Below are 23938 nucleotides of genomic sequence, written 5' to 3'. Positions count from 1 at the left end.
GCCCCTGAGCAGCCCCTGCTCGTGACATCTGCCGAGAGGGGCTTGGGCACCAGCATCTCGCCCTGCATGGGGCAGTGGGAGGCTCCACGCTTGGAGGCTGCTGGTGGAAAATTGCTGCTGCAGGCAGCGGGGAGCGTGACTCAGCTGCTCGAGCAAACTCAGAGCTTGCCTGGGCGCTGCGGCTTCTCGGCAGGGACCGCTTCCACAGCCTGATTTGCTGGTTGGCTGCCAGCTGCCCTGCCATCTCCTCCTCTCTGCAGGCAGCTCTGCTCTATTCTCCACTCATCATCTGCATCTCCAGTGAGAAAATGACCCACGGGAGGAGAGGGACATGAGACTGAATCCCTGTGGCAGGCACGGAGCAGAGGAGCTGGTGATGCGGCTGGAGGATGCTGTGGGCCAGGTACAGGCAGCCTGGCCGGAGGGGCAGGGGGGTGGGCATGGCTCACAGGCAGCACTCCGTGCCTGCGGTCAGGGCACAGCACCCATCGGGACGGGGGTGCTGGCATCATCCTGGCAGCCCGGGGTGAGGGGCCCCGTGCTGCTTGCGGTGGGGCAGGCTGCCAGGCCCCTCAGGGGTGCAGCCCCCCTCCAGTGGTTCTTGCTGAGCCCGGGGGAGCAGGCAGCATGCTGTGGGAGAGGCTCTGCCCTTGACCCCGGAGCCCTTAAGAACAGGTATTCTGGGTGTTTTATCAGCACAGTTGTGCCCATGGAGGAGACGGTGGGAGAGCCCTTCCTGCATGGGTTTATAAGCTGCTTGTGGCCAGGGCCCCAAACCCCCATCAGCTAGGGGGTCAGGAACAAGAATTAGGGGTGTGTTTGACCTTATTCAGACAGCTCTTTCCCCGGCAATTAGATCTGCTGTGGGTTGTGCTGATGCAGAAAGACAGTCTGCCGAAGTCTGTCTCCTAAGGTCGGTGGGGCTGCGTAGGTCCCAGAGGGAGCCGGGGAGGGGGCTGGCAAAAAGGCTTGTCCTCGCCGCTCCCTGCCTGCAGCAGTGCTGACCCTGGGGCAAGGAGATGTGAAGAGAATACAGTGGTAGTCATGATTTTGCTCCACTACTCCTTGTTCCTCCCCTAAGGGCTCCCCACCCTTGGGTGTGATACAGAGTTTGGCTTGCAGAAAGGCCGCCAAAATCCTCCTTAAACACCTGCTTGATGAGCCCACAGCTTCGCCAGTGCCTTACCTGAGTGCTGTGCTTCTCCACTGCCTAAACACAGCTCCCCATTCCCTTTTGGGCTGCAGAGACACCTAGGAGCTTTTCCATCCTTGCTCCAGCAGCAAACCAGCCTCAGCAGTTCAGGACCTCAGTGACAGGAGCTGTGAGCATTTTGGAGGGGCTCAGGAGTTTTGCAGCCCCTGCTGTGCAGATGCCTGTGTGCATCTAGGTTTTAGCCCTGGGCTCTCAGGAGACTTTTGCAGGGGACACAATCCCCCCCCTTATGGAGGAGGGCCCTGTCTCTGCAGCCAGCGCACTGATACAGATTTCCCATGCAGAGCCATTCTCAGGCTGCTCACACAAGAGACCTGGTTTCTGCTCTCCCTGCGGCCAGAAATAGCCCAGCTGCCTGCAGCGGAGAGCGAGTGAGGAGGGCTGTGGGCTGGTGGATGGCCAGGCAGCGGAGCAGGCAGGCCAGCAGCTGTGTTGACAGGCAGAGCGCGGCAGGGTAAATTTTTGGAGGCTGCCAGGCTGCCTAGGGCAGCGCGTGCATGTTGAGGCTGGTTCACCACCTGCGTGGCCCCTGTGTCGGGACCATGGCAAGGGCTTGGCAGCTTTCAGGGGATGTCTCTCCACTTGGGGAATGATGGGCAGGACACCCTAGTGCTCCAACTCCATGGGTATCCTTCTTCTTCTCTGCTGTACTCAGGATGAAGATATTCAAGACCTCCCAGCTTAAGGACAGGAGAGAGGAGGTCAAGCGGGGCAAGACACAGCAGCCATGGCCGTGCGTGGCCGGCACACCAAGGTGCTCCCCTCCGAGCTGAACAAGGTGTGCCCCGAGAGAGGAGACGGCCCTGCCATGCACCCCAGGACAATGAGCGAGTTCGAGGTGGTCCCCAACCTCCACCAGAGCAGTAGCAGTGTCTCAAAGAGCAGGCGGAAGGCACATTTCCCCACTGGCAGCAACGAAAAGGCAAGTTCAGGAGGTGCTGGAAGGAGGGGTGGTTGGTCACACTTGACCAAAGAGTGTTAATGAGTTATCTGGTGACCCATTAACAGGAGCATTAATAACAGATCACTTTAGTTTTAGGGACAGACAGAGAAACCCCAAATATCTGAGACAGATACATGTCCAGCATTCATATCTCCTCTCCTTAGAGTACATTGGCTTTGTCCTTGCAGATAGCTATGGAGCTTTCCTCCTTCACATCAGAAGAAGCACTCAGATGTGCTCCAAGCACCAGGGTGTCTGGCCCCTGGCATAACTTCTGGCCCTTTGCAGAAACCCTGAACCCTTGCTGCTTTTCCTGCTCCCTCAGGAAAATCTCATCTCATGGATTCCTGAAAACATCCAGAAGAAAGAATGCACCTACTTTGTTGAAAGCTCCCAGACGTCAGATTCTGGGTAAGTCAGACTGTCCCTCACTCCCCTCCCCTGCCAGGAAAACAGAAGGGGTGTTTGGTGCCAAAGCTATATCACCAGAAAATCCCATCTTTCTGAGAGGGGAGCTGGTGTCAAGGGTATTCACAAATTCCTTTTTGACTGGTTCTTCACCTTGCTGTGTGTCACCGCATGACTGATATCCCGTGTCCGGTGAGGAACCTTTCCAAGGCTTTTGCATGCAGCCATTTTTATCCATCCTTCATCCACACCAACCTTAATATTCCTATCCTAAGCCTCTGCAGAAGGAAATACCAATCTTTGCTAAACTTCCTCTCAAACAATGCCTTTGCTTCTGCACAAGTTCTGAGCTGGAGGACGAGCTGGGTGGGAGATGCTGGCGACTGTGGTGTTCTTCATGAGAATGCCAACACCTCCTGCCTGGGCCAGCTAGGCTTTGCCTTTTGGCCTAGACTGTGTTCAGCAAAGTTTGTGGTGTGTGTTTCAGGAGGACTGTGTGTGAGTGCGGCTATCTCAGGGAACAGCACCCGGAAGATGCTGCCAAACCTCCCATCTTCTTGGGGAAGGAATGGGACCCCAGCAGGCACATCCAGGAAGTGCCAACAGATGCCTTCGGTGATATCCACTTCACGGGCCTGGGACAGAAGATGGGGAAGGTGATCTGTTTTTCCCATCTGTGGTGCTCGGGGAGACAGTGTTCAGGTCTTGCCATGGCAGATGAAATGTGAATATTTCCCTTCTGAATGACAGGAGGTTAGCAAAGTGTGGAAATGCCCCACAGGCAACACTGACGCAAGCAAAGGAAGCAGGGTGGGTCAGGATCCTCTCTGTCTCCCAGCCCTGTACCTAGTCCCTTTCTGAAACCATGAGAGTGATCTTCATGCTGTGAGGCCCATGCTTCAAGGAGTGGCTGTTCCCTGTCCTCGTCCTTAGATTCACCTCAGGAATGTTCAGCCCCAGGGAAGCAAATGGGAACAAGGTCATGCACAAAGACCTGGGCAGCAGCAACAGGACTCTGCAGGGAAATGGTCCTGTCTCTTTGCTGGGACAAGATAAATTGTGTCAGAGTTACCCCAACTCTGTTGTTTTCACCCAAAACACGTGTATGCTCCCTTTTTTTGCAGTATGTGCGCGTGTCCTCAGATACCCCTCCACGGGTCATCTACCACCTCATGACACAGCACTGGGGCCTCGATGCACCCAATCTGCTCATCTCAGTCACCGGGGGAGCCAAAAACTTCATCATGAAGCCGAGGCTGAAGAACATCTTCCGGCAAGGTCTAGTCAAAGTGGCCCAGACCACTGGTAAGAGATGCACAGGGTCTCCCTGCCATTGCAGTGGGAGAGGGGGCTGTCATCTGGCCGTGCCAGGTTCAGTGAGTTGGGCTGCCGTGGAGACGCAGAGCTGGCCCAGGAGGCCTGTAGGCCCCTGTCTAGTCTACCACCACCAGGGATGGACTGCTCTTGCTCAGCCACTGCAGGCAGGCACACAGGGAGCTGGACCAAGAGATGCAACACTGTGCTAGAGAAGGCATCTCCTGTGCTGCCAGGGCTTGATGTCGTGGGCAGGAAAGACATCTTCTAGGGGATGGAACATCTCTGGGGACCAGGTGTTCCTGCAGACATCAAGGGGAGTGCTAGGAGATCACTGTGAGCAGAGCCTCCCCCTTCCCAAGCCCCTCTCTGACCCGCAGGGGCCTGGATCATCACGGGAGGGTCCCACACTGGTGTGATGAAACAGGTGGGAGAGGCAGTGCGAGATTTCATCCTGAGCTGCAGCCACAAGGAGGGCGAGATTGTCACCATTGGCATAGCCACCTGGGGGACCGTATACAACCGGGAGAGCCTCATCTGCCCCATGGTGAGCCCCATGGAGAGTTGGAGATGCGCTTGCTTTGCCTGTGCCTGCACTGCCGGGGAAGTTTTGCCAAGGACCGTGGTGGGAACGGGTGCTTCAAGATGTGCCTGTGCCTGGCAGCCCTGGTAGAACCCAGCTGCACCAGAAGGAGTCACAGTCCCGGGCTGACGTTTGCTGCAAAGCCCCTCTGTCCCACCCGGTGTCTTGTGTAGGTGCTGCCCTTCTCCTGGGAGGAGCCTTGCGGGTGTGAGGGCAGGTGGAGCAGAGACAGAGGAGCCTGGGGCAAGGCTGATATGAGGACTGCGGGGCAGGCAGCGATGGCTGTTTGGCCAGGCTGTCCCCACGTGCTAGCCTGTTCCTGTCCCACATGCTGAATACTTCGGGCATCTGGTGCTGCTCTGCAGCCCTGCCAGGCTTTTGCCAGAGTCTCTCCTCCTGCACCTTGCAGGGTGGCTTTCCAGCTGAGTACGTACTGGATGAGGAGAACCAAGGCAGCCTGTCATGCCTGGACAGCAACCACTCCCACTTCATCCTGGTGGACGATGGGACCCACGGGAGGTATGGGGTGGAAATCCCACTGAGGACCAGCCTGGAGAAGTTCATCTCGGAGCAGACCAAAGTGAAAGGAGGTAACAGCAACACGTATCCAGGCCTGAGGCAGGTGAGGGCACAGGGCGGGATCCATTGGTAAGGGGTGACCATCCTGGCCTCCAGTGAGAGAGGAGGCTGTGGCTTCCCTGGAGGATCCTGGCAAGGAGTTTGAGAGGACTGTCATGATAAATGTGGAGCCTGGTTCCTCAGTGACACAAATCAAAGAGCCTTTCTCTGCCAGCTGCTTGACTTATGGGCTCACCAAAGGGGGTCCCCAAACCTTGTGATGCTGAGCTGATCAAAGATAGTCATTTCTCCTAAAGGGCCAGGCCTCCAAGGGGGCTTCCAGGTGGCATCTTCTCACTGTGCCAATGATCTGTTCTAATAGATGCACACACATGCTCCAGCAGCAGGACTGCCATCTCCCCTCTCTCTTGGAGCCTGGCATGCCGGGGCAGTGCTCCCACCTCACCTTTCACACCCTGCCACTGAGAGGGGACAGCATTCAGCTGCGTGGGCAGGGGCCGCCCCACAGGGAGGTGACCCTGGGCTCTGCTTCCCCGCAGGTGTCGCCATCAAGATCCCCATTGTGTGCGTGGTGCTGGAAGGAGGCCCCGGGACACTCGACGTAAGGAACCACTCGTGCCCGCTCCTGGCAGAGAGTGAGAGATGGGGGTGGTGGGAGAGGGCAAGTCCTTGCCCCGGTTGCTGATCGCTGGTGTCGGTGTGGGTGTGGTGCCGCACTCTCTGAAACGCGGCTGGATGGGAGAGCTGCAGAGCAGCAGTGGGGATCTCGGGCACAGAGAGGGCCTCTGGGTGGGATTAGGACCAGCCTCTCTGCTCTGCTGCAGACCATCTACAACGCCATCACCAATGGGACACCCTGTGTGATCGTGGAAGGGTCTGGGCGTGTGGCCGATGTCATTGCACAGGTGGCCAGTCTGCCTGTGCCCAAGATAACCATTGCCTTGATCCGGAAGAAGCTGAGTGTGTTCTTCCATGACACCTATGAGCTCTTCACTGAGGGCAAGCTGGTGGAGTGGACCAAGAAGGTGAGCCTCTTGCAGGCAGACAGCTCCTCTCGCTGAGCATGTGGAGACGAAAGGGGCCCCCAGGGGGCCCTGCCCATGAGCAGCAAGGCTACCAGCGTGAAGTTTAAGGCTCATCTTCCACTGACCATCCATCTCCCCCCAGCCATGCTCTGCATTGTCCTAGTGGGCACTCCAAGGGCTTGAGCTCTGCTCCTCCACTGCCTGCTCCCTTTGGGCAGAGGGGGTTGTGAGAAGCAGCAGGGAGGAGATGCTGCTGATGATTGCTTGCCCGTGGCTCTCCTTGTAGATCCAAGACATAGTGAGGAGCCGGCAGCTCCTGACCATTTTCAGAGAGGGCAAATATGGCCAGCAGGACGTGGATGTGGCCATCCTCCAGGCCCTGTTCAAAGGTGAGGGGTGGGGAACTGTTCAAGGGGGATGGGGAGAGGTGAATGGGATGGGGGTCACAAGTTGCTTCCTGCAGCTGCTTTACTTAAGGGTTCCCCAAATCTTATGATGCACAGCTGATCAGGGAGACATGTTTCTCCCAAAGGGCCAGACCTCAAGGGGGCTTCCAGGTGATATCTTCTCGCTCAGTAAATTATCTTCTATTCTAACACAAGTACTTTGCATGCAGCATCCCGGAACCAGGACCATTTTGGTCATGAGAACTGGGACCGCCAGCTGAAGTTAGCTGTGGCCTGGAACAGGGTGGACATTGCTCGGAGTGAGATCTTCACGGATGACCGCGAGTGGAAGGTAAGGCCCTGTGCTGCTTGTCTGGTCAGGCTTACAGCTTGTCAGGTCCCACTTGAGGACTGTGGACCTTCAGGGTACGTTTCATCTCAGATGTGCCTAGGGGGAGTTTTTGAGAGCATTTCTTTTGGACCCTAAACTCCCACCACATTGCCAGGAGCTCTTCATCTCTCCTGTTTTTCAAAAGTGCTTCAAACACCCAAAGCAGAGCTGGGCACACCCTGCAATTTATTACTTGTAAAGTTCCGATGTGGCCTACCATTGTTTACAAAGGCAACTGGTATTTTGTTCAAAACCAGAGTCTTTTAAAGACAATTCACCAACCTAGAGCCAAAAATACCTTTTGCCAGCTCTGCCCTGTGGTCGCTGCTCGTGCCATGTTGTCAGACGCAACTTGTCTCTAAATTCATCTCTCCCGGCCTGGTGCTTCCCTGCTCAAATTTTACTACAGAGCGGGACAGGGAGCACCACAACACAGCTCTGCCATCCTATGCTGAGAAGTCAAAGCTGAGCAGGGTTATATGCCCTTTCTGATGGGGCTGTGGGACTTGGAAGGGATTTTCCTACTTCATTCGACAGTTTGTGTTGCCCCAGCTCACATGCCTTTCGTGGGATTGGGAAGGGCTGGTGGGAATCAGGATCCTGATGAGGAAATTTTTGATGGTGTGAAAATGCACAGCTTATACAAGATCTACACATTTGCTGGGAAGGGAGGATGAGGCAGGCTCTCAGATTAGCCAATGGAGGCCAGGGCTTTTATAAGTGCTCCAGCCCTGGACTGATGTGGCTGGTATGAAAAGCTGAGGCTGAAACCAACCTGTGGTAGAAGGTCAACAGGTACCTTCCTGCCAGGACAGACATGTACCACCTTACCCATGGGCTTTGTTTTCACTTCTGAACACTTGTAAAGGTTGCCTTGGAAAGGAAAACCCCACAAAGGCTGAACTGGGTGACCATTGGGAGCAGCCAGTCTCCCCATGGCTGATATCCAGATGGCAGCACCATGATCCTTCATCTGAAGAGTTGTGTACAGAGTACAACCCTGTGAGGTCCTGTTCATCTGTATGGTGCACCCTCGTGAGCAGGGGAAAGAGGCTCTACCCTCTACCCTACCCCATCCCTCCCGTCAGCAGCCAAGGGAGCAGAGGAGTTCACTGCCAGAGGAGAGGGCATACTAATCCAGAAGTGTGTCTTTGGGAGAGCCCCTCACCTCTGCCTCTGGCCTGCCAGCCCACAGATCTCCACCCTGTGATGGCAGCCGCTCTAATCTCCAACAAGCCAGAGTTTGTGAAGCTGTTCCTGGAGCAGGGAGTGCGTCTCAAGGAGTTTGTCACCTGGGACACCCTGGTTTATCTCTACGACAACATGGCCCCATCCTGCCTGTTCCACAGCAAGCTGCAGAAGGTCCTGCTGGAGGAGAGAGAGCACGCAGCTGGCTCCAAAATGCCAAGAGTCCAACTGCACCATGTCTCCCAGGTGCTGCGGGAGCTCCTGGGCTGCTCCACACAGCCTCTCTACCCCAAGCCCAAGCACACGGAGCGGCCCCGGCTCTCCATCCCTGTCCCGCACATCAAGCTGAATGTACGCATCTCCAGGTTACATGGTTGTAGAGTTGCATTAGGGAGGGGGATTCCGGCTCAGGAAACTCTCTTGGAGGTTGCAGCTGTGTCTCTGTTCTCTTGCGTGCTCAGGAATCCCACTTGAAGTCCCATAAAGTCCTGCCCAAGTCATCTGCCCCACCCATTCCAGGTGTGACTCCCACCCTCCTACTCCCTGATTCTGGTGGGCAGGACCCAGTGGGCTGGGTGCACCAGGCAGGATGGGCACATCCCCACATGATCTGGCCCTAGAAAAAGTCATACTTCCAGGATGAGTTCAGTCTTGGCCACCCCACTATCTGCAGAAAAGGCCCTTCCATGGGTGGCGGAGGCAGGCACCCAGGGTTCGCGGGTGGCTTGGGGCTTGGGGCTGTCTGATCGCTGCAGCCTCTTGGCAGGAGAACAGGTCTGACCATCGCACATCTGGCAGGTCCAGGGGTCAAGTCTCCGGTCCCTCTACAAGCGCTCAGCTGGCCGAGTCACCTTCACCATGGACCCAGTCCGCGACCTGCTTATCTGGGCTGTGGTCCAGAACCGCAAGGAGCTGGCAGAAATCATCTGGGCCCAGGTATCACAGCCCAGAGCTATTGATCCCTGCTGAGAGGCTCAGATGGAGCCAAACCTCCCCAGCCTCAAGAGGAAAGATGCTTGTACCTGCTGGCATTTGAGCCAGCAGGAGAGCTGGCCCACGGCAGCGCCTGAGCCTGACCCCCAGTCAAATGGGAGCCAGCTCATGAGCCCACGGACACTTGATGCTCATCCCCAGACACACGCCGTGGTGTCAGATCCTTCCCTTCCCAGCCAAGACGTACGCTGCGGGCAGAGTGATGTGCTGGGCCAGAACTGTGCTCTTCCTTGCAAAGGCTGAGTGAGGGCTCAGCACAGTGCAGGCAGGACACAGGGGCATGGCAGCTGTGGTGGAGACTTCCACCCATAAACAGCATCCCCAGGGCCGGAGGCAGTGCGGCTGGCGGTGTGGTGACCATGCCATGCAGGGCCGTGGAGTCACGCCATCCCATTACCCGAGGCTTCCCACAAGAAGAGCAGGGTTGTCCCCCGATTCCCTGTGGCAGGGGGTTACCTACTGCTGCTGCACCCAGAGGGGAGCGCAACTCAGCCCTCGTCACGGCGAGCTGTCCCTCCTAAGCAGCAGTCTGCTTGGGACACCCTCCTTCCCTCCCGTGAGAGCCATGGAGGGCTCAGCAGGACTGCCAGGACTTGCAGGATAGGACACACATCCCCACCCTCTCTCTGGCCTCTTCTGCTCCAGAGCCAGGACTGCATGGCAGCTGCACTGGCCTGCAGCAAAATCCTGAAGGAGCTCGCCAAGGAGGAGGAAGACACTGACACCACTGATGACATGCTGGCCCTGGCCGAGCAGTACGAGCAAAAGGCGATCGGTGAGCAGGAGGGGACCAGCAACCCAGAACTGCTCTCACTCCCGGCAGGGCAAGCTGGCTTTGCCCAGGAGGTGTCTGGGGGTGATGGGTGAGCTGGGTGGTGCCAAATGGGGGTCATGGCCATAAGGGCTGTGCCCAGGGGTGGTGGGAGCACAGAGGGTGCCACTGTGTGATGCAATGCCTAGATCCTGCTGCAAAGGGTGACTTTGTGGGCACCTTGCTGAGCACCAGCCTGGCCCTGGAGTTCAGCCTTGTCTGCCTGGAACCTGTCTGGCCAGGCGTGTTCACAGACTGCTACCGCAAGGATGAGGAGAGAGCCCAGAAGCTCCTCACCCGTGTGTCCGAGGCCTGGGGGAAGACAACCTGTCTGCAGTTGGCATTGGAAGCCAAGAACATGAATTTTGTGTCCCATGGGGGTGTCCAGGTGGGTTCCCAGCAGTGGTGCTTGGAGGGGAAGTAGCAAGTGTCCCCTGCCCCAGGTCCAGGGTTCCTTGCTGGCAGCAGTGGGACTCTGCCCTGCAGTCCTGCTCTGGCAGGGTGGCCTTTTCCTCTTCCTCCCTCATTACAGGCCTTTCTAACCAAAGTCTGGTGGGGGAAGATGTGTGTGGACAACGGGCTCTGGCGGGTGATTGTGTGCATGCTGTTCTTCCCACTTCTCTACACCAGCCTCATCACCTTCAGGTACTTCTTGCAGCTGGGGCATGTGTACACCGATGCTGGCTGGGAGAAGCTGCTGTGGCATTTCCCTGGGCAGCTGAGCCCCGCTTCCACCCCTGCTCCTCACAGGGAGAAGAGGCTGCAGCCCATGGGCTGCATGACACGCCTCCGAGCCTTCTTCACAGCACCTGTCGTCATCTTCCTCATGAACATCCTCTCTTACTTCACCTTTCTCCTGCTCTTTGCCTACGTCCTGATGGTTGACTTCCAGCCCTCGCCATCGTGGCGGGAGTACCTCATCTACTTCTGGCTCTTCTCCCTGGTGTGCGAGGAGATCCGCCAGGTACGGGGCGGGCAAAGCAGAGCTGAGGAGGAGATGAGAGGAGGGAGAGACACCCCTCTGGGTGCTCCTGGGAGGTCCTGCATAACTCACGGTGCCATGCTGCTTCTCATGACACCCTCCACTGGGAGAGGTTCCAGCACAAGGGACTGACAGATTCCCCCCCACCTCTGAGGCCCGAGAATCTCTGTGGCTGCATCTGGCTTGGCCCTGGGTACTTGCAGAAAGACACGCTTGTTTTGAGCTGAAAACATCAGGAGATGGAGGGACCACTTCCTTCCTTGGGCATGTATTCCCAGAAGCATTTCCAGGCTTTGCTTGACATTTGATTTTTTTTAGCTTTTGCTTCAACAGCTCAGTGCCTTTCTTTACCAGACTAAAGAGCCCCGTGTCTCAGATATCTCTCCCCATGCTCCTTCCATGTCCCTGTAGAAAATTCTGTAGGCTCACGTTAACCTTAGGTAAGAAAGAGGGTCCAGTGAAGCCCAGCAGGTCTGTGTGGTCCCTCCCCTCTACAAGACACATGAGTATTTTCATTGAAACACCAGCCCCTCTTCTCTTCCCTACAGCTATTGCATGATCCAGATGGGTTTGGGGTTGTGAAAATGGCTTCCCTGTACTTCAAGGACTTCTGGAATAAGTTGGATATCTGCGCCATCCTAGTGTTTATCACAGGGCTGTCTTGCAGGTGAGTTGCATAGCCACTTGCCTAGCAGTGCGCACAACTGTGCGCCACAGCTGTAGGCCACAAAACTAGTACGGGAATTGTGCAGGTTTTTTAATTGCAATTTCTTCTTCCAAAGGCCAACAAATATTTTTGTGGTCACATGATTCCTTCTGACCAATTTGCCTCTGCTTTCAGCTGCTTTTAGGAGATACGTTTTTCAGGCCACAACTCTCACCCAGCACTCGGGGGAAGCTCACTGAGATTGCAGAAATGAAATGCTGTGAGATCAGAAAAAAACCACGCTGGTGGTACTGAGATGTTTCCTCTCTTCTGTGCCCAGGCTGATCCCGTCAACTTTATATCCTGGTCGCATCATACTGTCACTGGCTTTTATAATTTTCTGCCTGCGTCTGATGCACATTTTCACTGTCAGTAAAACACTGGGGCCCAAAATCATCATTGTGAAACGTATGGTGAGAGCCCCCCTCCCTCCCGCCAGGCTGATCAGCCATGGGATGGATGTGCCACCCATGTTATCCTATCCTGGAGTGGGGTTTGCTCCAGGATACAATTTTGCTTCCTCTCTGTCTTTGCAGATGAAGGATGTCTTCTTCTTCCTCTTCCTGCTAGCAGTGTGGGTGGTGTCCTTTGGGGTTGCCAAGCAGGCCATCCTGATCCACAACGAGGAACGTGTAGAGTGGCTTTTCCGTGGCGTGGTCTACCACTCCTACCTGACCATCTTTGGGCAGATTCCCTCCTACATCGACGGTAAGGGGCACCAGTCTGTGGCACGAGCAGGGCGGCTGCGACAAGGCTGAGGGTACCAAGCTCACGACACTGTCTGCCTTGCTCCTGCCACGTTGCCCCCTGGAAGTCAAGCACGGGGCTCCTCTCCAAGCACAACGTGAGACCAGGAGGGAGCAATGACAGGGCGAGGGGATGGGGCCCTGCTCTGGCACGTTGGGAGTGTTGCCACCAATGCAAACCCAGGGACTGCACCTGCCCAAGTGGTCAAGAGAGGTCAGGAGCAAAGGCACAGGAGCATGAGTCAATCCAGTGCGGTGCCACAGCTGCAAAGCTGGTGGCAGTGAGCAGAGCACGTGGGATGATGCAGATCAAGGTCAAGTCCCTCCCTGGTGCTAAGCTCCCTTGATGCTGGCCACTTCCAGAGAGCACAACATACTTGGAGACACCGCAAGGTTTGCCATGCTCTTTTGCAGGGGTCAACTTTAACATTGACCAGTGCAGCCCCAATGGAACTGACCCCTACAAGCCCAAGTGCCCAGAGACAAATGAGGACAACAAGAAACCCATCTTCCCAGAGTGGCTGACGGTCATCTTACTGTGCCTGTACCTGCTCTTCACCAACATCCTCCTCCTCAACCTCCTCATCGCCATGTTCAAGTGAGTTTAGCCTGGCTCCAGGCTCCTGACAGTGAACTGAGCTGGCTTTGTTTGCAGGCTTGGCCATGGCCAGGGCACCAGGCACCACATGCTGAGAAAGCACAAGGAGGGGCCTGGGGCACATGCTGACCAGAGCACAGGGGTGCTTTGGGGGAGTTACCGATATGGTGGAAGTAGCAGGTGCAGACCAGGCTGATCAGGGAGATGGGTAGAAGCTGGGGCACTATACAGACATGATGTGCTCCCTCATCCCCACGTCACGGCTGACACCTGGGCTCTGCCCCAGCTACACCTTCCAGCAGGTCCAGGAGCACACGGACCAGATCTGGAAGTTCCAGCGGCATGACCTGATTGAGGAGTACCACGGCCGCCCGCCCGCGCCGCCACCCTTCATCCTCCTCAACCACCTGCAGATCCTGGTCCGGCGAGGCTTGCTCCGCAGGCCAGCCACATGCTACAAGCAGCTCAGTGAGGACTAGCATCTCCCCCCCTGCCCTTTCCCCCCTCCCCAGGGCATGGCACTGTGCACTGAGACACAAGGCTTGACATCTGGGCTGCGGTACCGGGGTTTGGGGTGCCCAGGGATCTGACAGCACTGCTGCTCCCTTCCTCTGGCAGAAAAGAAGTTGGAGAAGAATGAAGAAGCTGCCCTCCTCTCTTGGGAAATGTACCTGAAAGAGAACTACTTGCAGCACCAGCAGTGCCAGGAGAAGCAGAACCCAGAGCAGAAGATCCGAGACATTGCACAGAGGTACCAGCACTCCTGGGACAGGGGCATCCTTCTGTTCTCTGGTGGTCCTGGGCAGGGAAGAGTTGGGATCAGTGCAGGGGTGGCTGCTGAGGGGGTTCCTCTCTGCACTGTTCCTCCAGGGTTGACGTACTGGTAGAACTACTGGACTTGGACCGGGTGAAGAGGACAGGGCTGGTGGAGCAGAAACTGGTCTCTCTGGAAGACCAGGTGAGGCAAAATCTGAGCAAGTACCTAAGAAAGGTGGGTTTTTCCAGAGGCTGAGTCAACTGAACCAGAGCACAAGAGAAAGACCCTCTAAATCAATCCCCCTTAAACCAGTTTGAGTTTCCTTGACGAAACAGTAGCATCCAGGAGGAAGAAGTTTATGGAAAACATTCTGTTTAACTCCAAAGTGAACAGGATGAAGTGGGAAGTGGTGGGATGAGCCTCTGCCTCCACTGGTCACCCCAAGCACCCCATCTTTTCTCCTTGGCCAGACCCTCCAGACCTTCTGGAGATGGGGGACTCTCCAGCCCCTCCCCATGAAGCTGCTCCACACCCTACACAAGTAATGGGGTGCCAGGGAGCCAGACCAGGCCCTGGCGTCTCCTCTCTGAGATGGCTGCAGCACGGCTGCTGTTTCGACTTCCATTTGAAAAAATGTTTCCCTGGGGTTGGTTCCAAGCTGAGCACCAGGGCATGGCAAGGGTTGTTGTGATGGGGGATGAGCAGCCAGGAGCCAAGGGCAGCAGTGCCTCCTGCCAGGGCCGCATCTTGCAGCACTCGAGCAGGGGAGCCCGGGGGGCAGCTTGGGTCTGGGGGGGGGCTGACCCCTCTCCTGTCCCATGCAGGTGCATCAGAGTGCCCAGGCCCTGAGGTGGATAATGCAGGTGCTGCAGGACAACGGCTTCGGCTCAGGCGAGGACGTTCCACCCGTGGGTAAGCAGAGCCTGCCTCCACCCCAGCTCAGGGAAACCTGGAGCCCTGCGCTCGCACCCGCTGTGGACCAGGGCTGAGCAGCCCCTCGCACCCCTCAGTTAAGCAGCGAGGCAGAGGCAGAGACTCCTTTGGCTCAAGGAGGTCTGGGGGCTCTGTGAGGCCATCCAGCCCCTCCTGCAGCCATTCCCCCCTCCACACCAGAGCCCTCCCTGGAGCCCATGGCTGGGGCTTTCCACTGCAGCGTCCCCAGGGCGGTTCCTCCAGGGCCTGCCAGAAGGGAAGTTGGGGACCAGGTCCCCAGGGAACATGAGTATCCCCATGGAGAGACCCAGCCAGCCCCCTCAGCAGAGTGACGGTTGGCAGCACCGGACTCATCACCCTGCTTTGCGGGGCCTCGCTGTCTGTGTCCGCATCGCAGGCTCCAGCAAAGCCCTGGAGATGAAGGAGGTTGACCTGGAGGGGAAACCTGAGGAGAGCCAGCCCCCATACCACGTGCTTGCCCGAAACCTCCTTTACCCAGGATCTCACACCCTCCGCTTCCCTGTGCCGGATGAGAAGGTGCCCTGGGAGGTAGGAGCTGTGACCCTGGGCAGCGGGGCTGGGAGGGAGGGCCACAGGGCTGATCCTGATGGCAGTAGGAAGAAGAACAGAGCCATCATCGTGCCTGTATCACACTTGGGAGCTCTTGTTTCTCAGCCCTGGAACAAGTGGCTTCCTGGAGCAGCTGCTCCGAGGCCCATCCAGGGACAAAGAGAGTTCAACAGGTATTGTTTCTGCTGGGATCTGTAGTGACAGGGATGCCTAGGGATGCTCAGTTAGGAGACAGAGGGAACAAACACCTTGCCTCTGCATTTCCTGAATCAGCACTGGCTCAGGATCTGACATTGGCTTCCATGAGGGCATGAGTGAGAGATACCAACCCTCCAGCTGAGACCCTGAGCTCGGCCCCCAAGCAGGGCCTGGAGCCCTACATGCCTCTGGGAGTGTTGCCACAAGCTGGGCAGAGGGAGGGACTGGGACAGAAAGTGTCCCTGGGGGTCCCAGTCCCCGCCTGCCTGACATGGCCATGTGCTCTGCAGGTGGACTTCCCGCTCTACGACCCTCCTGCCTACTCAGCTGACCACAGGGACATGGCCGTGCAGGACCCATTCAGCCCGTGAGTGTCCCCCTGTGGTTCCCTGCTCCTCTGCCCCTTCCCCTGGGTGGCACAGCCAGCCCTCCCTGCCGGGCTGCCTCCTGTCCCCCAGCTCCTTGGAGTCTCTCCTGAAGATCAACTATAACACCATGGATGGGCTGATTGACCGGCAGAGCTTCCACGGACTCTACACCGTGCAGGATGGGCTGCCACTGTGAGTGCATCCGCCATGGGGCAGAGGGCTGAGGTGGGAGCTGAGGTGCCATGCTGTAGGCAAAGCACAGGGGAGATGGAGAATCCAGGGGGTCTGGGTGCATCCAGCCCCTTCCCACTTCTCTGTGGCTTGTGGTGGGGCAGGGATAATGGCACACATAGTCCTCAGGGCTGTGTCCCCCCTAAAAAAACCCCAGCACCCCAGAAGAGGTGCAGTGCAGCGGTGGTGATATCATGAATCCTCTTTTCAGACATCAGTGGGAAATTTGGGGCAGTGTGTAAGGCTTTGATCAGTGTGAGGGGATGCACAGAGGGACCCTGGCACCACCCCAGCCCCCTCGCTCTCTCCCTGCCAGGAACCCCATGGGCAGGACGGGGCTGCGAGGCCGCGGGAGGCTGCACTGCTTTGGGCCCAACCATGCCCTGCACCCCGTCGTGACCCGGTAAGCATGTGGGGACAGAGAGGTGTCCTGTTCCAGGACGGGGCTGGGAGGTGGAATGAAAAAGGGGGCACAAAGCCATCTCAGAGAGACTGGGACTTGTCAAAACCCACTACTGCCCATCCAGTGTGGGAACCTGTGCCAGCGTGCTGGGCAGGGTGGAGCTGCATCTGTCTGCAGCATGACAGGGGCCTTTCTCACAGCTGGAGGAGGAATTTGGATGGGTCCATCATAAGGAAGAGCCTGAAGAAGATGCTGGAAGTCCTTGTGGCCCAGTACCCACTGTCGGATGTCTGGGCTCTGCCTGGGGTAAGAGCTGGCAGAAGGGTCTGGAGAACTGGGGACCTGCTGGCGGCTGGCTGGCACACAGAAAAGGAAGAAACACAGATGGGTGTCACAGCCCTGTTAGAGGAGGTGTCTCTGCCCCTCCTGCAGAGCATCTGTGTGCAGGTCTGTGGTGCCACAAGTGCTGGGCAAGTGGTGGTCTCGGTACATACCCCCACCCACCCTGACCCACTGTCTCCTGCTTCTCCCACCTCCTTCTCCTTCTCCACAGCTTCAGTTCTCACATGTTCTCCATGTGAGCACATTAAGCTGTTGGCATAGCATCCTTTGACAGGGACATCCAGGTGTTAAATCAGGTGAATGCAGACACCTGCTTGGGCACAGCTGAGGACTTCTGGCAGGAGAAGGAGGGAGGGAGGGAGACACCACCGCTGCTTGCTTCCCACTAGAGCTTGTGACACCTTCTGCAGTGGTGGCAACTGCCCGATGGCCAAGCTGGTGGAAGTGTGGGGCTGGGTTGGGCTGGGCTGATGGCAGGCCCCATGGCTGACAACTGCTTTGGCACAGGGGTCACTGGAGCCAGGCGAGACGCTGCCGCTGAAGCTCAAGTGGATCCTGCGCCGGGAGTTCTGGCCCCAGTTCCAGACCTTGCTGAAACAAGGCACCGAGGTGGGGGACTCATGGGTGTCCCAGCAATATGGGGGCATGCAGGCATCACCCCAATACAAGGGCATACTGGCATCACAGCCATACAGGCACACAGGGACATCACCACAGCACGGAGACATGCGGACTTCATGGTGACACGGAGGCACATGGGTGTCCCCAGGGTACAGGGGCAGGGTGCATCACCCTCTGGGCTCTGCTCCCAATGGGGGAGGAATGGCTGAGGGAGGTGGAGACATGCTGCTAAGAGCTTTGTACTGTGCAGGGTTCTGAGAGGCAGCCTGGGGACCCCAGGGGTGGGCTGCACACACCGGTGTCTCTGCCTGCTGCGGTCGCTCTCCATGGCTCCAGCTGCAGTGGGAACGGGGCACTGGTCTCCACTGGGGCAGAGGAGCTGTGAGGAGATGCCCCCCTGCCCCCGTGGCATCTCAGTACCCTCAGAGAGGTGGTGAGGGCTCTGCTCACGTGGCACTCCCTCCCCATGCACAGATACACAAGGGGTACCTCGATGACCCCCGCAACACTGATAATGCCTGGGTTGAGACAGTCGCCGTCAGCGTGCACTTCGACAACCAGAACGATGTGGAGATGAAGCGACTGAATTCGGTACGGGTCTCTCACCTCCGTGGCTCCTGGACCTGGTTCTCAGAGGGCAGGGGTCAGGGGAGCCACATCTCCAGACCCAGATCTTGCCCTCATCAGGATGGGCTTCTCCAGCTGCATGCAGCGAAGGAAGAACATGGGGATGAACATGGGGTGGCACTGCAACAGGGTCCCAAAAAGAAAGGGCAGGAGGCTGGGGACTAGAGGTGCTGTTGAGCATGGCTGGCACAGCCCCTTGCCAGCAGCATGTACGTGATGTCTCTGGTCCCCTTCCAGTTCCTTCAGGGCTGCGACCCGGAGCTGTGCATCCGCTGGCAGGTGCTGGACAAGAGGATCCCCCTGCATGCCAACCACAAGGACCTCCTGCACAAGGTCTCAACCCTCCTCGGCGCCTACTACTGAGTCCTCAAGCGCAGCCCAGGGCTCCTGCTGCCCCAGACTAGGTTCTGGTTGGGACCTGCAGCTCTATCCCAGTTCACCTGTAAGACACAGGCAGCGACAGGAGACTGGGTACTTTTGGTTGCCTCCATGAATGAACATTGCAGGTCTCTGGGAGGAAAACTATCCCTTCGCCACTAGCTTGGGGCAGGGACTGCCTGGGCAGTGCCTACACAGCATCCTGGTCACCCGAGCCACCAAGCTCAGCCCCAGCTTGTGTCGTGGTGCTTCCACATCAGCCACAGCACTAGCCCAGGGCTTGGGCCAAGCAGAGCCACAGGGCTGCTCCTGCAAGGTGTTCCCTCTCTCGGCACCCACCTGCTCTTTGCTTTGGTGTGGGCACTGGGGACCTGCCAGCCTCAGCTCCCCCTCCACCCAGGATATCTACGGGCACCTCTGCTCCCCTGCTCCTGCTCTGAGCCCTGGCAGCCTCACTGCCACAGCCTGGAGAAGGCTTGGGGGTCTTTTGCACCTAAAGGCACTGACTGCCCTGCAAGTCACTCCCGTGGCAGCTGTCCCCATGTCTCTGGTGGCCTCAGATCCAACAACATGGTCCTGAGCTGTGAGCCAGCACTTCTGAACGTGTGAGCAGCTTTTGGCTTATATACCTGCGGTTTCATAGTTCCATGCAGGTCCACCCGCCCTGTCCCATACCGCTGTGTGATCCTGCGTGTGTGTGTACACTATAGCACCATCTTGTAGCTGAACTCCTCCCCTCCACCTGAGCCAAGGCACCAGCTAAACATCACCTGCCTGCTCACATCCCCTCGTGCACGTGGATGGGAAGGGGCAGCTTGCCAGGCCCGAGGTGCTCCATGCTCTGTGGTCCCTTGGGCAGGGACAGGAAAGAGGACATCAGTGCGCCCATCCCAGACATCTCTGCTCTTAAGGGGTCCTTCACTCCTTTGGTGGAGTCCCCATCCCTGGAGGTGTTTAAGAGTCGGGTTGACACAGTGCTGAGGGATCTGGTGTAGTTGGGAATTGTCAATGCCAGGTTAATGGTGGGACTGGATGATCTTCAAGATCTTTTCCAACTGAGATGATTCTGCGATTCTGTGATTCACAGACAACAAAGCACAGTGGAGACATCTCTTGACAGCTCAGAACAACCCCATGGTGGCACATTATGCCTGGGACTGCTCAGGGAGGGATTTCAATTCCCCCGCTCTCTCCCGGTGGATCAGACACTGGCCAGCCAGGGCCGTTCTTCCCATACGGGTGGCCACCACAGTACAGCTGCAGTTTCACTGAGGCTTGGCAAGGCGGAGGGGCGGTGGGTGTCACACTGGCAATTTAGTCAACCCAGCTCAATAAACCATGTATTAAATAACTAAAGGCTGGTGGTCTGTTGCAGCTATTTAACCAGGGGCCATTCTTGGAGGCCATGCTTGGAGAGAATGTCCAACACGAGCCCAGTTGGAGCATTCCCACCCCCAGTCTTGTAGCACAAACTCACTTTGCTTGCAGACTCCCCCCCCCACCCCCCCCCGCCCCGTACTGGCTGCGGAGATGACTTGACACGTTTGGAGTCAGTGTGAGGAGCTGCTGGAAAGCAACGCTGCGTGCCAAGGCGGTGGCAACGGCACCTTCTCCCGTGGCTCCTGGCCTCCAGACCGGGCTCCCCGTGGCCCCCCACCACCGTGCTCCGCCGAGAGCCGGCGCAGGGGGCCACGCCCGGGGCATGGCCGGGGAGGGAAGAGGCGATCGTGCGTTACAGCTTCGAGACCCGCAGCCCCCAGCCGCGAGCAGCCTCAGAACAGTTGCTGAGGCCTCATTAGCCGTCACTCAATGAGAGCACTAAAGGGCTCCCCGCGGCCGCTCGCCCGCAGCCCGGGGCGGTACACTGGGTGTTCCCACCGCCCCGGGCCGCCGCTCGCCGCTCGCCTTGCCCGCCCCCCCCGCGCTGCCACAGGGCACCCCCAACCCTCCCTGCACCGCCCCGGCCCCCCCGCCCCGCCCCGCCCCTGCAGCGCCCGGGGCCGCCCGTCCGGGGACCGCCCGTCCGGGGCCCGCCCGTCCGGGGCCCGGCGAGAGCAGCCGCAGCAACAGGTGGGGCCGCCGCTTCGTCCGCTGCCCGCGCCGGGGCCGCGCCGGAGCCCGATCGCGGCCGAGCCGCCGCGCACCGCAGCCGGAGCCGGAATCGAAGCGGAATCGGAGCGGATCGGAGCGGAGCCGCCCCCGGCCGAGCCGGTAAGGGACCCCCCCGGGAGCGGCGGGGGGGGCGGTTCCGCTGCGCGGAGCCCGGTGCGGCCCCGGCTCCGCAAGCCCCTGGGCCGGGAGGGTCCGGCTGTCCCGGCCCCCGGGGCATGAGCGCGGGTCGGGGCAGGGCATCACCCCCCACACACGCCGGGGTCCGGCTGGGGAGGCGAGACGGGGCGGCTGCGGCCCCTCGGAGCCCTCCCAGGGTCGGGAGCAGGCTCGGGCGGGCGGTGGGAACCGGCATGGCAAAGTGCATCCTCCCTTCCCCCGGAGAGACCGGGCCGGCTGACCCCGGCAGCATCTGGAGGGCCAGAGGGATTCCCAGGGCAGGGGGACTGCCCTGGAAGAGCCCACAGCCCTGGGCAGGGCCGCGGGCAGCAGCCCTCAGGTGTGAGCATCCCCCGGAGGGTACCCTGTGGATGCTCATACCTGAGAGATGCTGGTACTTAAAGGATGCTGTTACCAGGGGGATTTCATTCTCAGAAGGATGCTGAGGGATAACAGCTCGGTGCCCAGCTGAGATCACCACGGATAATTTTATTCCCAGGTGAAAGGCTCCCTGGGTCTGTCAGGGTCCAACCCCCCAACTTTCCCCTCCATGGGGATCTCTTCCCCCCCAGCCTGACCAAGGCAGCCGGAGAGGTGTGAGTTGCACCAAAGGCCAGAGGAAAGAAGACCCACCTTGCTTCACCTCCTGCTGGGTGGGGTGGGCTGGGGTGGCCCTTGGGGTTCCCAGATCACCCCCTTTACTGTGACAGTCAGTGGCTCCAGCTCCCGGAGTCAGGCTGTCAAACCATACTCTTTGTTTACTTCAGAAAACGAAGTCACTTCCAAACCCCTGCTTTGGCAAAACCCTTGGAAACGTGACTTGTACCAGCCCATGGACCTGATGGGGAAAGCAAAAGAACTCCACATCTTGTTATTTAAAAACCTGGTGGTGATTAAGCCAGTCTGATGATCCAGGGAGTCTGACTCATCATTTTTTTTTTAACACTCGGCGTTGGTGAGATAGGAATTTACTGCTGCTGCTCTCTGGCAGCAAATCACTGCATCCCATGTGGAAATTGGCAGCAGGCTGGGGCAGAGGCTCCCGGGCTGTGCCCGCCTCGACACCCCCATCTGACATCACCCTTTGCCTGCCTGGGTGGTCTGTGCCGAGGTGGGGGCGGGGGGCAAGGTGAGTAGGGGTGTTAATCTCTGCAGCTTTATGTCCGGGTATGATTAATCTTAAACCAAATTAAGCTGTCCTGGAAAACATGGTAGCCAGTATCATTCTGCCCTTGTCTTCCAGGCTCCTGAGCCCAGTCTCTCACTGCTTTGCCGGGGCACATTACATGAGGTGTAAGTGGCGTTCCAGGAAATAACGTTGTGTCCTATTCCCCCCCCCCCCTCCCCACCGCTTTCCTCCAGCCATGGGAGAGGCTTTGCAGGAGCGCAGAGGAGCTGCCCTGCTGCCCGGGAGCTGCTGTGGCCTCCAGGGGATCGCCAGCAGCCATGCCGAGCTGGCCGGGTGCAAGATGACCCTCACGACCACACCAGCAGCCAGCATCGCCCAGGCTTTCTTTTGCCTCCTGCTGTGCGTCCCCTGGGGCAGCTCCTGCCCCCCGAGCTGCCAGTGCACGGAGCGGGCGGGGGCGAAGGCCGTCCTCTGCAGCTCCCGGCACTTGGAGGAGATCCCCAAGGACATCCCCAGAGACGCAGTGTTCCTCAAGCTGGACGCTAACAGCATCACCAGGATCCCCAGCAATGCCTTCAGGCACCTCTCCCACCTGGAGGAACTTGATCTCTCCAGGAACGCCATCGAGAAGATCGACAGGGCGGCTTTCAAGGGGGTGGCTGCTGGGCTGCGTACCCTCGACCTCTCCAGCAACCGCATCCGCAGCATCCCCAAGGAGGCCCTGCTGGCGCTCAACGCCAAGCTCCGGCTGGCCAACAACCCCTGGCACTGCGAGTGTGCCTTGCAGGAGGTGCTGTGGGAGGCGCGGTTGGACCCCGACTCCGTCCAGGACATCACCTGCCACACGGCCCCACGCCAGGAGTACGTGGGCAAGCCACTGCTCCAGGTCCTGGATGCCGGCGTCAACTTCTGCAGCGTGCGTCAGAGGACCACGGACGTGGCCATGTTCATCACTATGTTTGGCTGGTTTGCCATGGTCATCGTCTACGTGATCTGCTATGTCCGGCACAATCGAGAGGACACCTGCAAGCACGTGGATTACTTGAAGTCACTGCCGAGCACCCAGGGCCATGCAGAAACCACCAGCACTGCCCTGTAGTGCAGGATTGGGGAGCCACGTTCCCAGCTTCTTTGCAGCCTGATGGGCTTCAAAGCTTCTCTGTGGTATTTTCCAGTGCTTGCTCCAGTCCTGCAAAGAAGTGCCAGTGACTTTGCCCCCTCCCCAGAGATGCTGGACCGAGTGTGTGCAAATGACATGGGGGAGGGGTGCCGGGGACACCCCACGCAGGTTTGTCTATGGATCCCAGGTTCCCCGGGAGGAGCCCCCACCACGCAGACCCCTTTTCCCCTGCCAGAGCTGGGCTCACAGGGACAGCAGCCCCAGCCATGTGCTCAGGGTCCATAGAGTTTGGAGAGAACAAGCCCCTGGGGAGATACAGATGAGGGTGGGGGCTTCTGTAGGGCCAAGAGGTCCCCAGAGCCTGAGGATGGGTTGCTCTGTGCAGTGGGATCACCCCATCCTGGCTCCAGTGAGGGACCCGCCTTGCAGAGAGCAGAACATCTGCCCCAGCCCATGCACAGCATCCTGGCAGCCTCTGCCTGCCGCCAGCAACCAGGGGGTGGTCGCCCAAACCTTGATTTCTCAATAAAGCCTCACACACAGGAAAAGCCCTCAAGGTTTGTGCTGCACTGGGAGCTGGGCATCCGGGGAGGGCAGTGGGGCTTGAGGGGGTTGCACTTGTCCTAATTCAATCTCTCCTAAAGCAGATAAGCCTAAATTCAATGTACCAGCTCAGTTCCCATTAGATTATGTCCCCTCTACCCTCACCCCAGCCTGCCTTGAGCAGGGGCCAGCTGGCTGAATGGTGCCTCTGCATCTTGTCTGGTACATCTTGCCTTATCTCACCCTTCCTTGGGGCTGAATTAGAGCCGCTTCTCGTGGCTCAGCACGATGGAAACAAATCAAGTTCTGCCTTGTTTTACAAGCAAGAAATGGTGCTTCCTGGCAGAGCCAGCTGCATCCATGGCTGGGCTGGGGGAGGAAGGGTCTGCAGGGGCTGCCTGCAGCAGCTCTCCTGGGCCTGGACCCTGGGGTGGCTCAGGCTTTGACACACACCCCCCCCTCGCCCAGCCCCTTCTTGGGGGGCTGGCACCTCCTGTGAGGTCCACAGCACAAGGGTGGGTGGCTCAGCCCCACAGGAACCCAAGGGCCAGGGAAGGCTGAGCAATGCTGGGCCAGTCAGGAGA

The 23938-nt window shown here is 58.4% G+C and overlaps 2 protein-coding genes across 6 annotated transcripts; both read left to right on the top strand.

The window, feature by feature from the left end:
* Positions 1-175: 175 nt before the first annotated feature.
* TRPM2 (transient receptor potential cation channel subfamily M member 2) lies at positions 176-19627 on the top strand. Of its 4 annotated transcripts, none has more exons than XM_074911908.1 (33): positions 176-403; positions 1869-2135; positions 2482-2567; positions 3052-3220; positions 3689-3869; positions 4259-4425; positions 4871-5051; positions 5580-5641; positions 5865-6065; positions 6352-6454; positions 6682-6803; positions 8031-8381; positions 8829-8966; positions 9669-9798; positions 10077-10222; positions 10367-10479; positions 10585-10798; positions 11365-11483; positions 11803-11935; positions 12059-12230; positions 12683-12866; positions 13153-13334; positions 13485-13617; positions 13737-13824; positions 14448-14535; positions 14954-15105; positions 15615-15691; positions 15783-15884; positions 16240-16326; positions 16527-16632; positions 17176-17277; positions 17764-17880; positions 18154-19627. In XM_074911908.1, the coding sequence occupies exons 2-33, from the start codon at positions 1941-1943 to the stop codon at positions 18277-18279; spliced, it is 4527 nt and encodes a 1508-aa protein (XP_074768009.1). In that variant the 5' UTR covers positions 176-403; positions 1869-1940; the 3' UTR covers positions 18280-19627. The 4 variants fall into 4 exon arrangements, with proteins under 4 accessions (XP_074768009.1, XP_074768007.1, XP_074768008.1 ...); XM_074911906.1 differs by having other exon boundaries at positions 9984-10222; XM_074911907.1 differs by having other exon boundaries at positions 4847-5051.
* Positions 19071-23347, top strand: LRRC3 (leucine rich repeat containing 3). Of its 2 annotated transcripts, none has more exons than XM_074911912.1 (2): positions 19071-19086; positions 21907-23347. In XM_074911912.1, the coding sequence occupies exon 2, from the start codon at positions 21927-21929 to the stop codon at positions 22788-22790; it is 864 nt and encodes a 287-aa protein (XP_074768013.1). In that variant the 5' UTR covers positions 19071-19086; positions 21907-21926; the 3' UTR covers positions 22791-23347. The 2 variants fall into 2 exon arrangements, with proteins under 2 accessions (XP_074768013.1, XP_074768012.1); XM_074911911.1 differs by lacking the exon at positions 19071-19086 and adding an exon at positions 20325-20505 and having other exon boundaries at positions 21925-23347.
* The last annotated feature ends 591 nt before the right edge of the window (positions 23348-23938 follow it).

The sequence above is a fragment of the Athene noctua genome, chromosome 8, assembly GCF_965140245.1.
Source record: "Athene noctua chromosome 8, bAthNoc1.hap1.1, whole genome shotgun sequence".
Lineage (NCBI taxonomy): Eukaryota > Metazoa > Chordata > Aves > Strigiformes > Strigidae > Athene > Athene noctua.
Note: the sequence above shows the minus strand (reverse complement) of the source record. Positions and strands in the feature narration are given on the sequence as shown.